Below are 16,154 nucleotides of genomic sequence, written 5' to 3' on the forward strand. Positions count from 1 at the left end.
TGGGTTCTTTTAGGTTCACTAAAGGCTGAGTCACACTGTAGCGATAACAAAATCGATAACGATCACGACGCAAAGAGAACACATTCTATTGGTTGAAGGAGCCTTTGCATACTGTGCGTGGAGCAATTCAACCAATAGAATGCGTTCTCTTTGTGCCGTGATCGTTATCATTTTTTCATTATCGCTGCAGTGTGACTCAGACTTAACCATGCTAACAGTACATGGGACCTATACATGAACGGCCTATTGTCCCATCCAAAGGACAAAGCAAGTATGGTTAATATTATGCTCAAGCACTGAAGTGCCATGATCAGGACTCGAACCCACTCTACTGATCATTAACACCAGGTCCAGAGCCATGTATGTAAACCACACCATGGTTTTAGGACGAAGATGTTCAGGGGTGGATTTTACAAAGAGTTAGGACCAGTCTTTTCTCGAGTAAGAACGAGTTACTTGTTCTAACGAGTTACTCGTCCTACTTTAGGACTAGCCTTTAAAAGTTTCAATAACTCCTAAAAGAGTCATAGGACTAGTCCTAAGTAAGGACTATCTTTGCCAAATCGACCCCTGGCCTCTTTTTGATACAATTAGAATTAGTTAGCCACTGGCTATCATTGGAGACAGTGAACATGATATGGTGGCAGCATGGCAAGGAACCTATAGTGTGCATGTTCACGTAAAACACCCACAGTGAATGCAAACACCTGCAGTGTTTATAACCCAGATAAATTTAATTGAAAAGATCATATACATATAGTGCATGAAGATCGAACGATTGATTAGTGAACTCAGGTGTCCATGCAAACATGATTGTAAGTGCATCTTAATTGTATTCTACCCTCAACAGCAGAATTCCCAGTTGGCCAAAAGTTCTCACTCAGCTTATGTGAACATCTTAAAGGATTTTGATACCTTTTGTAGATCCAAGTTTTTGGCCATGACATGAATCTCTTCTCACTCTGAATGAAGACGTACAGGTATGCAGGCTCTGAAGTGACATAGTTTTCAAGAAAGAGGTGATTTTCCACGAATTTGATTTCGAGACCTTTGATTTAGAAATTGAGGTCTCAAAATCAACCATCTACATGTAAACGCACACAACTTTGTGTGACAAGGGTGTTTTTTTCTTTCATTTTTATCTCACAACTTCGATGACTGATTGAGCTCAAATTTTCACAGGTTTTGTTGTAATATGTATATGTTAAGACACACCAAGTGAGAAGACTGGTCTTTGACACTTACCAATAGTGTCCACAGTCTTTAATTTAAACATTGCGTTTTGTGTCGTACAAAAAGTACCCAAACCCTTCAATAGCAATTGGTAAGGAGCGGGGGAGTGAGCGTATTCTCAACTGTTTAAGAGATTCCATGTCAATAAAACCAAGGTATGTAAAGAGCAAAATCTCAGGTTTGTTGGTTTAAAAATTAAACTGTACGGCACTTAGCACTGATTTGTGACTCAGTACTATACATGTAAGTAGATCTTGGTGACCCTCCTACATGTAATCCATCAAAAGATTAGCCTGAAATTCTGATGTCACATTTTGAGGCTCGTGAATAACGCCAGATACCTGCCTTGAGCGCCTGACGGATCCTGCCAGATGTACCTTTGACCTCGCATCCATGTCACATGGAGATTCACAGTTAATTCAACCATTCATGTACACATAGTACATGTACATAGTGAATAAAATAATACATTAATGTACAAGCACACACTGCATGTAGACCAGAGAAAGTGCAAGCTGATCAAACTACATCACTTCGGACCAATGATAACAAACATGTACATTGTAGTTATGGAAAGCGTGATATGCCAAATGCACGTTCATCGAATTAAATTGATTATTGGGCTTGTAAGACTAGCCTGAACATCTTACGTCACACTTTGAGGCTCGTGAACTACATGTACGCCAGGTCAAATCCCGTACATCAGCGTTTCCCTAAACTCACTTTACATGGAGCTACGCAGTCAAATCCTACATACCAACATTACATGCAAGTGCATATGTTTACGTACATACTGTATAATACAGATGTGGCCACTGCATGCAGACGACGCAAAGTGAGCTTTCCATATCTGTGTTTTGATTGGTCAGCTAAAACCTCCTTGAACAAATTAAAACACAGATGTAAAGCTTACGTCACTGCAAGTCTGTCCAATGACATCATTGTATGTAGTATCCAATGAAATCACTGGTTCTGAAAAGTAAGCACCTGTCTTTATCCTTGCTGATAACGACAGGGGGCCAGTCAAAAAAAAAAAAAAAGGTCACCATGTGTCTGCAGAATCGATCGTGTATGCTTAGAAAGGACCATCAGTATTGTCCTCATCTCTAGTCTTCCTATCAGTCTGCCAGTCCTCAAGATTCAACAGTTGAGAACCTTGTGAGTCAGCGACTTATTCAGAGATTCACAACAGGACACCTTGAGACGAGGCTACATGTATGATGACTCAAGCTTAATCAACGTCCGTTACCAATCAAACATGTCAAACTGGCAGGGAAATGAAGTAGTGTAAAGGACACTAACTAACGCTCGGAATAATTCAATGTTTAAAGGCACTAGACACTATTGGTAATTATGTACTCAAAATCATTGTTATCATAAAAACTTGCTTGGCTTTGAGCAATGAAGAGCTGTTGATATAAACACATTGTGGGAAACAACTCCCTCTATCTGAAGTAATTTATTTTTTGAGAAAGATTATTTCTCACACAAATTTGAACAACAAAGGCGGTTTTTCTTTCATTATTTTCTTGCAACTTCAATGACCAATGAGTCAAAATTAAAAAAAAAAAAATTATTTTATGCATGTTATTGTTGGGATACACCAACTGAGACAGTTGGTCTTTTGGTGTCCAGTGGCTTTAAAGATCACAGTTGAACACCTGAAATGCCGCAGGAGGAGCTACATGGTTCAAAAAACCATGGATTTTGCTTGAAGATAAATATCCTTGAGAACTGCTCAGTAGGGTGACTTTGCACGGCCAGATTGCAACATTAGTATTCATAGTCTACTAGTAGCTTAATTTCCTCTCAATCATCCAGGTGTATAAATAATACCTTTCTTGACCGGCGGTGTCCCACAACTGCAGGTGAACCCTCTGCCCCCTGCTCATGTTGTCTGCAACACCTTTGGGTCTGTGCATCTACAAAAATAAAAATTGCAACCAAAATATAGAATTACAGTACTATTTTTGAGGGTCCCTCCCTCCCCCTAACAGTACTTATCAAAAATTTCTTTTAAAATTGATGCATAATTAATTATATAAACCAAGGTTTACACATCTTTTAAAGGAACACTTTGCCTTGGATCGGACGAGTTCAGTTGGTCTATAAAAAGCATGTGTAATCCTTTGTTATAAAATGCATGGTTAGAAAGATGTTGTAAAAGTAGAATACAATGACATATTGACCAGAATCCAAATAATCAAAGATTTTTACTCAACTGCTTTTATTTGAACGACAGTAATTGAGAAGAAGATTCAGGGCCAATCTTATTTTGTCTAAAATGTTGCTAATCTCAATTGATTTTTATCAGACAAATTTGAACCTTCAGGTTTGTGTTTAATTCAATCTATTTCACAGCGAGGTATTTTTATTCAATTGTCAAGCACAAGGCATATTGACTTGTCCAGTCTTGAGTCTACAGGCCGGACACTAAAATCACTAAACTCGTATGAACTTCTGCCAAGAGTGTCAGCTTCCATTCCTCTATGAGTGTGAATATGTCAAATATTGAATCTTTCATAGTATACATTTCCAAACTAAACAACCTTTGCTCTTCTTTTTTTTTTATGTTGCTCATGTGACCGTTTTTGGGGGGGTCACCATTTGCATACAAAAAAAGTAAATAATGAATGGGTCCATATGATAAATTTATCACAAAAATAAATGGTGCATGAAAGGGGTAATAGCACAAAATGTAGAATAAATCCTCTTAAATAGCCCAAACTGTTCAAATTTCATAATCTCCACTGAACTGGCTACATTAAAAAGTACAAGTACACGCTTGACAGCTGTTCTTCACTCACCACTCGCTTTTCCCGGAAGTCGATCCCGACTGTGGAGATGAACTTTGAGTTGAACGTCCCGTCGGTGTACTGGTACAAGAAGCTGGTCTTGCCGACACCAGAGTCTCCAAGAGCCAGAAATTTAATGAGATAATCGTATTCCCCACCCATTGCATTCGACGAGGGTAACGCCGTCGTGGAATCGCCCATGGCAGGGGCGCCTAAGTTGTTACAGCTGAGACGAGAGAGCTGTGTGGGGAATAAATGAATGGGCGTAAGGGTATATGGCAGAGGAAAGAGCAAGACTCTGATGCCTGGCGTCTATGCCCAAGACAGCTCTGATTGTTCAACTGCTAATCTTCCTGTCTCGTTGTCACTCTGAGATATTTACATAGACAGTGTGCACAGTGAGCAGCACCTCAACCTCAAGTATTAAGTCAATATTGCTGTTTGCTTAATATTTGTCCTTAATGGTTTGACAGTTAGCTGTGATTGCGAGATCAAGATTAACAAGTTCCACAATATGGCTGGTAAAAACAACAAATTGTTATCAAATTTGAGTGCCTTGTACAATGTAAACAGCAGTTATAGTTTCCTTAATGGTTTATGACAGTAAATTGTACAAATTCACCAGCCAACTACTGCAAAAAAAAAGTCACAACAAACAAAGAGTCATTATAAGTCCGCAAGATCAATATTTAACAAATTCCACAATTTGGCTGGTAAAAACAATAGTTATCAAATAATATCAAAAAGCAGCAATTTGATAAATTTTCTTAATGGTTTATGACAGTAAACTCAACAAGCTTCGTCAGCCAATTGCTGCGAAAAGTCACAACAGAACCAAGATGTTTCATAGAGTCATTACCTCTCTGCGAGATCAAAATTAAAAAAAATCCACAAATTTGCTGGTACAAACAACAAATAGTGTATCCAATTTATCCAAAAGCAGTCAATTATATGCACATCTCCTTCCCGGCAATAAAACTGTGCAAAATTCACCAGCCAACTGCTGCCAAAAAGTCACAACGGAACCAATATGTTTCACCGAGTCCTTCCAAGCGTCATGACTTCATACAGTCAGTGTAAACCTCCCGATCGCACGGACACGTCCAGATAACTCCTGATGATCACATCCACTTAACAGTCTGCACGCCTTTCAATACAACATCTGCAAGACCATCAAACGCAGCAGGATCAATTATTTATACAATAGCCACACATGGTAATCACACTCTGTTTACAATTCTTTTTTTTCAACGCACCGGCTCACCGCGCGGTCCCACAGTGATGAAGCCAGTTGATTATCTCATGAGCAAATTGATAGATCCCATCCCTGGGAAATCTTAAGGCTGCTGATGAGATCCATAACGGATGTGAAATTGATACGCTTTGCCGATGTTAATTTGCATTATCTGGAGACAAACAGATAGGTATTGGCAAGTGACATCTTCTTCATGTCACCATATGAAAGGTAGACTGAACTGTGGTTAGCCTACCGTGTACGTGACAACGGCTGAGGATTCTGTGCTGCCAGTAAGCTCAAATGCTCACAGCGCGGTAAATGATGAATGTGTAAATGCCCCTCTTATTTTTCATTAAAGTGTTTTCTGGGTCAAGAGGGGATGTTTAATGCCTTCTAACTACCCTACCTACAACACCAAATAGGTCAGAATATGGAGGCAATGTTTTTTATTATTCAGGAGTCAACGTGGCATTTAAGTGAAGGGTATGCCTCATCGTACAGTACACGACTTACTCTTGAGAGCTTAAGATGGTTTGGGAAGCGAATCAATTTTCAATCCTGAGTGCAAGTTCTTACAGACATCAACCAGATCGACTTAAATCAGTGTTCCTCCACCCACACTTACTCAGACCTTGACTGGCTTAGAGAGCCTAGCAGTGCTGAGATACACACCTTATAATCTTTGCATACATTGTACACTAGCCTTGTCATGGTCATGCGAATCAGTCAGTATCGTTCATACATTTTCACAATACAAATGTGTGTACCTTAATGTGTACAAGTATGTACCTTAATGTGTAAAAGTATGTACCTTAATGTGTACAAGTACACGTACAGTACCAAATTAAAATCACAAGTACAAGATGTATGATTTGTATGCTCTTATAAATAAGGCAAAGTATGTTCAATTGTTTATATCAAATTGTAGATGTTTACACAATAATACTGTTGTTTTCCTAAGATGCAACGCAGTATATTTTTATGATCATGGTTAACCTTAATCATGGTGGCACTGTTTGGCCTCTTTTCTTTGAACAGTATGTAGCATACTATTACAGCAAAATCCAACAAAAAATGTCTGAATTACTACACAAATTCATAATCCTAACCAATATCAGCAGTGCAAATATTCAGTTCAATAAATTTGAGTGCTTTCTGACTAAAAATACAAGGGAAACTCACTGGGTAACTATGAGAGATGCCTCTCTTAATAATGCATGAGTACGTCACGATTCTAACCCAAAATGAGGCCATAGGCGCAACGTAGCCGACACGCACCTATAGCCTCATCTTGGGTAAGAATTATAAGAAGTCATGCGTGAATATTAAGAGAGGCATATAGGCCTCAAAATTGGTTTGAACCAAAATACCCAAAAATACTTTATTTTATGTCAGGTCCTTTAAAAAATTGTTTTACATACATAGTACCATGTATGAACACATACATGTACATGTACATGTACGTGTACATGTAGTACTAGATGAACACACATCATGTACACGTAATCACACACAAGTACGTACAAAGACATCTAGATACACAAATGTAGTCAAGGTGCAAGGTCAATGAGAACGAATGGTGTGTACATGTTCATCAATCTTCTACGTACATGTACATGTATGTACATATACAAGTATGTCAGGCTCAACACAACTGATGCTTGGCAGTGATCATTTGTGAATGGTCTTCGATCATTGGCAAGTGATTTACGAAACGTTGAAGCTCTATTATCCGTGCTGACACACCAAGCCAACGGTAATGGTCATGGCAATCAGTACGGATCAGTGATCCACATCATTCTGAATAGTGCAAAGTGATGCACTCTACCATGACTCTATATGAGTCAGGCACGATCTGTAACATGTACATGGCAAGGCCCAAAAATTACGCTGGACTACAGGCCAATAGTTTTAGCGTCGGGCCAGTAAACTCACGACTCGACAAGCCTAGTGGTATTTTATTGTATTTCAATTGCATTTCGTCACTGTGTAAAACTTGTACCCTTAAGAAATTATGTGGATTAAGAATTTGATGAATATCTTTCAATTCTTTTGAGGGTGGAAGTACACAATACATTATCAATCATGTCTAGTCGTGAGTTTACTGGACAAAAAACATGTATGTAGTAGCTCTTTCTTTTAATGTACATTGTAGTTGGTTGTTTAAAAACTCATTTTGATATAAGTGCACTGGGCTCTTTTACATGCATTCATTACACAACCATGACAACACACATGACCAACGGCTTTACGTCCCATCTGAGAGACCTGCAATAACAGACTGTAAAAAGACTTGCTTTTGAAAGGACACAGCCAGGACTCAAACCCACACTTTCCAGAACAAAAACAGCAGGGCCTTGTGCTCTTATCTGCTCTCCCATTACTAATCAATTTATACACACATGGTAAAGCCATACCGTTCTACAATAAATGCAAGCTCAGATGAAAAGGTCAAGAGTGGGGGTGTCATCTGCTTGACAGGCAAAGATGACAACTGATACTGCCACTGACCATGGTGATGAAAACAATGTGGGTGACAACACCTCAGTGTCTTAAAGCCACTGCAAACGTTTGGTAGTTGTCAAAGACCAGTCTTCTCACTTGGTGTACATCTCAACATATATACATAAAATAAAAAACCTGTGAAAATTTTAACTCAATCAGTCGTCGCAGAGTTGGGAGAGAATACTCTCTGCAACTCTAGACCTCAGCTGAGGTCTCAAATTCATTTAAATATTTGAGTGAGAAATTAATTCTTTCTCAAAAACTACGTTACTTCGGTTAGCCGTTTCTACAATTATAACAGCTCTCTATTGCTTGATACCAAGTAAGTTTATGCTAACAATTATTTTGAGTAATTACCAACAGTGTCCAGTGCCTTTAGCCTGTTTTGATCAAGACAAGTATGACGGAGCCCATAAAGGAACTGGGCAATGGCAATGACCAGTGTTGTAGCCAGCCTACAGTGGGCTGTGCTGGGCAGGCCCACAATTTTTGCCCAGTACTCTAAGCAAAATACATTGTGCCATCCAGCACAAATTTCCCATAGATATAAATATCAAAATATATTCCACTGTGCATTGATCTGAGACACAGCTAAAATGTAACAATAAGGATGAACTGAAGTCAAGTCCAGATATTTGTTCATGGGTGGCTCTAATCGCAATTCCATCCACCATGTCTAGTGGAACTCCCCTTGTACGTGCAGACGTATGTCATGTGTCTTAAAATCCACCATCAGGAATCACATGATGATAAAAAAAATAATAAGTTTCTGGGGGGTGATAAAATTGCACGTGGCTTAATAAACTTGTCCATAAGATTGAAAGTGCTGGTACACATGTATTGTACATTCCGTGCTGTACGTAATGCAGTGGATTTATATCTAAAGGTACCCGTTGTATTTGTAATTTTGTCACTTAAAAACCAGTGATGCATTTCAACAAAAATTGTGAAAAAATATGAATTATGTATAAGACTCATCATGAGTAATACATGCTTGTAGTTCGACCACATTTTTCACTACATTGTAGTTACTGCAATGCGTATCATTCCATGCTTAATGCATGTGGTCCCAGTATTTGCCTTGATGTCTACGTACGCGTATTGTGTGTTGGAACTGTTGGAGTGTACAATACACACACAGTATACTGCAGGGCCATGCAAAATTTAACCAGGGGATTCATGAGCAGTTCATCATCACAATTGAGAAACAACGGGTAATGGAGATGGGTTTAAATACTCCAGGAACTGCTTAGTGGGTTTTCTTTTTTAGAAACTAGCTCTGTCTGATATGGTACGGCATGCACACACAGTGTCCATCATGTCCATACATGTAGTTTAAACATGTACACCATGTAGTTAAACAAGCAGTTTAAGCTTCCCAACTGAAGCTACATTGTAGTCTATGCACACTGTCACCAGTCATGTGTAGGTTTCTCATGCACTTTGGAAGATTATAAGGGTTTTTCGTAAGCTTCAGGTCGTGTCCAAATTGGCAGCTAAGGTTTTGGTTGGGATGCTGCGCATCTTGCGTGCTGAAGTATATTATACGGCATCCCTGCCAATATCCTGAACAGCAATAGCAGCCAAATGCAGCTGTAGCCGATAATAAGCTTGGGCGATATCAAATTATTTTATGCACGATAGCCTATATCGCCGATAATATACCGCGATATTCGATATAATCACGATTAATTAAATTTGACATCATCAGTCTTCAAACTCCCAGTGAAAGTTGTAGAAAAGACAGTCATAGCATAAGAGAGGTGTTCTAATGACCTACATGTATTCTTCTGGTTCTACTCCAAACCTATGGGGTGCAAGATGTCTCAGCTAGGAAATACGTCGCGATATTGCGATATATCGATATTTCGATTCAAACCAAATCAATCCGATATCGAAATCGTTTCCAAATTAATATCGCGATATTCGATAATATCGTGATATCGCCCAAGCTTAGCCGATAATTCAGATGCAGCCTTCAATTAAACGAGTGAGAAGTCAAGTCAGCAGAGGATTTGTTATGAAAGTGCACACAAAATTTCAACAAGCTCTAAAATTATACAGACAGCCCCCAAGCACAGTACTACAGAAGGAGTTCAATGAACGCACTAGGTTCAAGCATAGAGATTCTCTATAGTTCAAGTGTCCTTGTAAACAATTTCCAGAGAACGTGTACAATACAAGGTTGCCTTGTTCTCTGGTGGGCAGAGAGATTGAGCCTGTTCACCGCGCTTCCCCTGGGTTTGTTTCAAGAGGGGATTTCTCAGTCCTAATTGCTGTTACTCTGGGAAATTGCTTCAACAAAAACTACCGATACACTTGAATAAACTGCATGTGACAGTGTGTCCAGGTTTACAATGCTCAATGTACACTGGACATATAGACCATCCTAAATAGTGCTCAAACCACATTGATCCATTTGTACTTTGTACACAATGTACGTCATCACATCATCAGTTAGTACACATTGTGCATCCCTTGCAGGACTGGTATTGAATGAGAATTATTTAATTAAATACAATGGGAAACTCAAAGCAATACTTGAAATTGGAAAAATATTGTCAGTACAGGACTTGACTACATTTGTGTGTACGACTATAACTGAAGAAAAATAACATTGACTATTACTACCTTTGACTGTCAACTACCACCTCCGAAATTTGACTCGGACTGAAGAAATTCAGGAAATAACAAGGCGGTAAAATTCCTCAAGACTGTGTGGCTCAAAATGTTTACCAGATCAGAAATTATTTTGATCTAAATCAGGGTTTTGCCCTTAACCTCTATTTATTGAATGGCTAGCAAGGCCAGTTACATGTAGCCTGACATTTCCAAATACGACAGCTTTATCAACAGTCCATATTCAAATGAAATATGCTTATTGAACCGTTTTGTATTTTTTCCAGAGTAGCACAATACACCATTATGGTCAGTCCATGACCCATGTGTTTTATAAAACCAGCCTGGCTCACTGGTTTTAACAATTAATTTGTCCCTCACCTCCACCCTTTCTTTAAACACAAAAGACTATTTGGGAGAATACAACTTTACTGGTCACACACTGTACACAAAAAAACAGAACAGTGACCCTACATGTAAGACCACCTTTGCACTTCATTTTCAACAATAAGGCATTCTCGCCAGGGTCTACTGACCACATGCAATGACAAGACACAAACGGGACCCGGGGATGAGGATGGCTGCCTTTTTTACTAGACAGTAATAAAACAGGGCGCACAACACACAAAATACATGTACAATTGCTCACTTTTTATGGTATGAATGCAAAACAAAAATTAATGGCCTGACGTTTTGGACCCTGCAGAGAGAGAAAGAAGTCTGCTAGGGTCGAAACGACAAGCCATTAATTATTTTTGGCACAACTTAAATTATGCATTGATGATTGTAATTGAACAGTTAGAGGAACCAGACTGTGTTTATATCCCTCTATTCTCGGTTTGATTCATACAGATTGAAATATAAAAGACTCCCTGCGAGATAAGAGAATGTGACTGTCAGATGCTACATGTACAGCACAATACACCTTTCTTAATATTTATGTGAATAACATAATTACTGTGTAGGGGGCTGTTGCAAACTGCTTACCAACCTAAAGGACCTATTGTATAATGCAAAAAATAGTTAATGGCCTGACATTTTGACCCTACATGTAGCAGAGTCTTTCTTGAAGGCTGAATGACAACACAACAAACATGAACAGTTAACCAAAAGTGTGCCGGTAACGTAAGCAGGGATGTGGAAATTTACATGAATAGAGTAGAGAGAGTCAGATACAATGGAAATCACACACAAAAGCAAGGGGTGAACAATGAATAGAGGAAGGAAGGGGCTGACCACAGGAAGATGGAAACACAGGTCAATATCAAGAGAGGGAAGAGGGAGAAAAAGGTAATTAATTAGTGAATGAGGCAGGCTAAAAAAGGGGAAATCTGTGGGAAAAAGGAGAAGGCAAAGACAAAAGGTTATTTATGACGTCATCATTATAATCTAAAACAAAGTGTACAGGTGCAGCATCGATGGAGTGATCACAGATTTTGCAGCTGTGATTAGTCAATTTAAATACAAAATGGGGACAGACTTGCTAGATCAATGCATCGGTGGCGTTTTGTCGGTAGCCTCATTTTGGATTACAGTGATGACCTCCAACAGATGTATATTAAGAAAGGCGTATTACAATCAAATGTACATGTTACACTGCTCAACAAAACAAGTGCAAAAGTTCAAACTTGGGATCTGATCCAGGGCCAATTTTCGAATAGTTGCTTTATAAAAAAAGTAAATAATATTGCTTAGTGCAAAAGGAATGCTTAGCCGGAATGAGCAGGATACCATTCATAAGTTGTACCATAGAGGTAGAAATATGCCTGTCAGAGAGGCCCTAGAAGTTACTAAAGCCATTCTTTGTTGTAAACAAAGCTTGCGTTAGTCTACTTCTTTGATAAAGATCAAACCAAAAGCACAACAAAATCTGTCTCTACTTAAAGGTCAAAGTCGGTAACGGTAGTCTTTCCTCAGATGATCATCGATATCTCTGACTTCTACACATATTTTTACGTTATTTAATATTAACCCAAGGAGGCAAACTGCTGCCGCTATGAATGTCAATAACAGCCAATAATGGCATTCTTTGACAGGCCGCCTGTTTGGGGAGAAAACATTCGGAGTCAACTCCCGCTCTGTGCTCTGTCACATTTTTTGATAAATTGCACCAAATTTACATGGTAATCACCCGGCTAGAACATCATCGCAATGTATTATGTATTCTTTCCCAGAACTTGCCTACTGAATGGTGACTAACAAACGGGTAACTTGTTAAGTACTGAGCCTGCATTGTAAGTTCGCGTTGTTAAAGGGTTTTGCTATCTTTTGTTGATCAAATTGTTGGCCATGAAATTAAACCCTAAACAACTGTAAATGAAGATATGTAATACAATTCACAGCTTCATTAGTCTTGAGTTTTGGGAAGTTACATTGTACATTGTACCTTTAAAGACAGTGGACACTATTGGTATTTTTGTCAAAGACAAGTCTTCTCACTTGGTGTATAAAAAGATCCAACATGCATAAAATAACAAACCTGTGAAAATTTGAGTTTGGTTGCTGGTCGTGGTTGCAAGATAACTATGAAAGAAAAAAACACCCTTGTCTCACAAAGTTGTGTGCTTTTAGATGGTTGATTTCGAGACCTCAAATTCGAAACTTGAGGTCTTGAAATCAAATTTGTGGAAAATTACTTCTTTCTCGAAAACTACATCACTTCAGAGGGAGCCGTTTCTCGAAATGTTTTATACTATCAACCTCTCCCCATTATTTGTTACCAATTGAGGTTTTATGCTGATAAGTATTTTGAGTAATTACCAATAGTGTCCACTGCCTTTTTAAGTACTTGCAGAAACTCCGATAAGCCTAATGATGATATTAATTTTGAGTACTTGTTCTAGCACTCTGGGGTGTAATTTATATTTTCTGCATACATATTGGCAGATTTTTGTGATTGAAACCAAAGCAACACATACACGGTACCATATAGGAAAAACTAGGACCTTACGGCGCCTCTACATTTAGTATGTTTATAGGGACATGGGGAAATCTAATAATTAGTGTTTACATGACTGCCTTTGTTCCTGCCCACGTGCACAATGGCACGGTACATTTCCAAGGAATCTTCTCCGTGCAGAAACGCAAGAAGAAGGGTTGAAGTAATTTAAGCGCGCCCACAAATATTCCTCCAAAATGTTAGAGTTCAATCACATGCTAAAGATAGCGAGGTACCGGGTAAGTTCTTCTGGAAAACAATGTTCACTACAGAAGTGTACGTAAAATGTACCCATAAGTGGATAATGGATTTGGTGTGGTTAAAACTGTAAAACAATGAAAAGGGAAAAAGTTTACAAAGATTCTGTTTATATATGCAAATCGGCAAATTCTAATGACAAATTCTTTGCAAGTCCATATACGATATCCATACACACAAACAGCGACGAACCAAGGCTGTGATCTCAATTATACAGCATTTATGCTAAAAACTTTAATTTCAATGTTTCCATGAAACCCATTTTTGTAATCTGCATTGTTCTTCTTCATAAACCAAAAATTCTTAAAAGACAAATTCTTTGTAATTAAGTGGTTCACGCTGGCCATACACTTAACAGCGATGAACCAAGGCTGCGATCTCAATGTACGTCAGAATGCTCCGTACAGTTTCTACAAAAACCCATGTTTTGTAAACTTGCTCGTTCTCCTTCATAAACCAAAAATACATGTAATTTCACTTTTATAACTTCACTTTTACAGGCGCATTTTACATTACATCAAGCTCTACTGCAAAGCAGTTCACCATACTTGACCATTACTTTTGCCAGATTTTTATGTGATGCAATGTTAAAAAAGTTTGAGTGTACGATTGTAAGCTTTGTTTTCGAAGCGCTGTGAACCAGTTCCTACATTGTGGGATAAGATTATGACCTCTGGAAGAACTAAAATTGGACTACGATTTGACACCTTATTCTCAAATTCAGGCTAAAACCCCCCAGGGCCTGAAAGAGAACTACGATCCATTACCAATGTACGTGTCCTACACATGCAAGAAGGTACACAATTTAGAAACAGATGCACTGCATGAGCCAGTTGTATCATCAATAATATATCTTTCTCTTTTCAGTCACCGATTCATTTCTCCTCGACCTACATGTACACACTCCTCAAATTCAAGGAGCCCTTGATTCTCAAAGCACATCCGGGAAATTGTTATTGATCGTTAGTCTCAATCCGAGAGTCAAAGAAATTTCTGCAGTGTTTAAAATATACTGCTGCGTACACAGAACATTTATGAATGTCCCTACACGCAGAACTGAAAAGCACTGGATACTAATATTGGCAACTGCTCAAAATAAGTGCCATCAAACTTACTTGGTAAGAATCAAGCATCTGAAAGCACACAACTCCGTGTGACAAGGGTGTTTTTGTCTTTCATTATTATCTCGCAACTTCGATGACCGATTGAACTCAAATTTTCAGGTTCGTTATTTTATGTATACAATGATTTACATTAATCTTACACAGTTTGAAGATTATAATAGTAGAATGCTTCCCTTGAAATGTTACTTACTGAGGTGCTGTAGTTTTTGAGAAATGAGTAAAACAAATAGTTTTTGTCTCAATTTTAGCATGTAAAAAAAGTATTAACCAGTTATGCTATGGTTTTTGTATAATATCAGAACTGGTTAATGGGAGTTTACATGCTAAAATAATTTTCGTCTTCCTGAGACGAAAACTATTTTGTGACTTGTTTTACTCATTTCTCAAAAACTAAACAACCTCAGTTATAATATTTGAAGGGAAGCTTTCCACTATCATTATCTTTAAACCCTGTCAGTTTAATGTAAATCTGTGGACATTTTGAAAAAGTACCCAAATCCTTTAAACAGTTAAACAGAAAGAAAAGATTTTCAAATGTCGACTTCGAGTCTGCCAGGGTAAAACACAATTTTGTTGAGTATCAAACATAATTTTATATCCGTACATGCCATAAGACAAATTATCAGAAAATCATTGAATATTTCTGTTGGTTCACATAAAAGCAGTTCAATAGTTATTTCACAGAGAGATTTTTTGTTCAAATTCAAAGCACAAGACAGCGGACAACAAAAATACCACTTAGAATAACAGATTTAAGAAAAACCAAAAATTCCAGCAAACAAGTGTGAATAAAATTCAAAAATAAATTCTCAGAAACACACCCTAATAATATAAAATACAAAATTTAAACCGAACCAGCCAATGACTAAAAATAATGACCAATGGCCTGCCAACAATGTTTTTTTCTTTACCCATTTTTATATCCATTTTAATGAAAGTCTGTTTAATGCAGAAATTTTATATTATGCGGTTTATGCCTTTTGTCTTGTTCTTGAGTTTTGTTTTAAATGTGTATAGTATTTAGTGATTTTTTACTTTGGTCTTTCTTTCCATAACCACCCCTTGTTTTTGTATGAAGTGCATTTACTTTGGTCTTTCTTTCCATCACCACCCCTTGTTTTTGTATGAAGTGCATTTACTTTGGTCTTTCTTTCCATCACCACCCCTTGTTTTTGTATGAAGTGCATTTACTTTGGTCTTTCTTTCCATAGCCACCCCTTGTTTTTGTATGAAGTGCATTTACTTTGGTCTTTCTTTCCATAACCACCCCTTGTTTTTGTATGAAGTGCATTTACTTTGGTCTTTCTTTCCATAACCACCCCTTGTTTTTGTATGAAGTGCATTTACTTTGGTCTTTCTTTCCATCACTACCCCTTGTTTTTGTATGAAATGCATTTCAACCTATCGGTTGCCATGCTGTGTAATTGTTCAAGTTTCATTAAAAA

General features: G+C 38.0%; 1 protein-coding gene across 2 annotated transcripts in view; it reads right to left on the minus strand.

Moving 5' to 3' along the window:
* LOC117287884 (ras-related protein Rab-27A-like) overlaps positions 1-16,154 on the minus strand; it is a 36,723-nt gene that overhangs the window by 6,098 nt on the left and 14,471 nt on the right. Inside the window, exons 1-3 of one of the 2 annotated variants that reach the window (XM_033768481.1) lie at positions 4,888-5,121; positions 4,041-4,268; positions 3,070-3,155 (exon numbers count right to left, since the gene is read on the minus strand). In XM_033768481.1, coding sequence (XP_033624372.1) covers positions 3,070-3,155; positions 4,041-4,229 — 275 coding nt within the window. In that variant the 5' untranslated portion in view covers positions 4,230-4,268; positions 4,888-5,121. Of the gene's footprint in view, positions 1-3,069; positions 3,156-4,040; positions 4,269-4,887; positions 5,122-16,154 lie in introns of those variants that run through there. The other variant, XM_033768479.1, reaches the window with a different exon arrangement.

This window comes from Asterias rubens, chromosome 3 (genome assembly GCF_902459465.1).
Source record: "Asterias rubens chromosome 3, eAstRub1.3, whole genome shotgun sequence".
Classification (NCBI taxonomy): Eukaryota; Metazoa; Echinodermata; class Asteroidea; order Forcipulatida; family Asteriidae; genus Asterias; species Asterias rubens.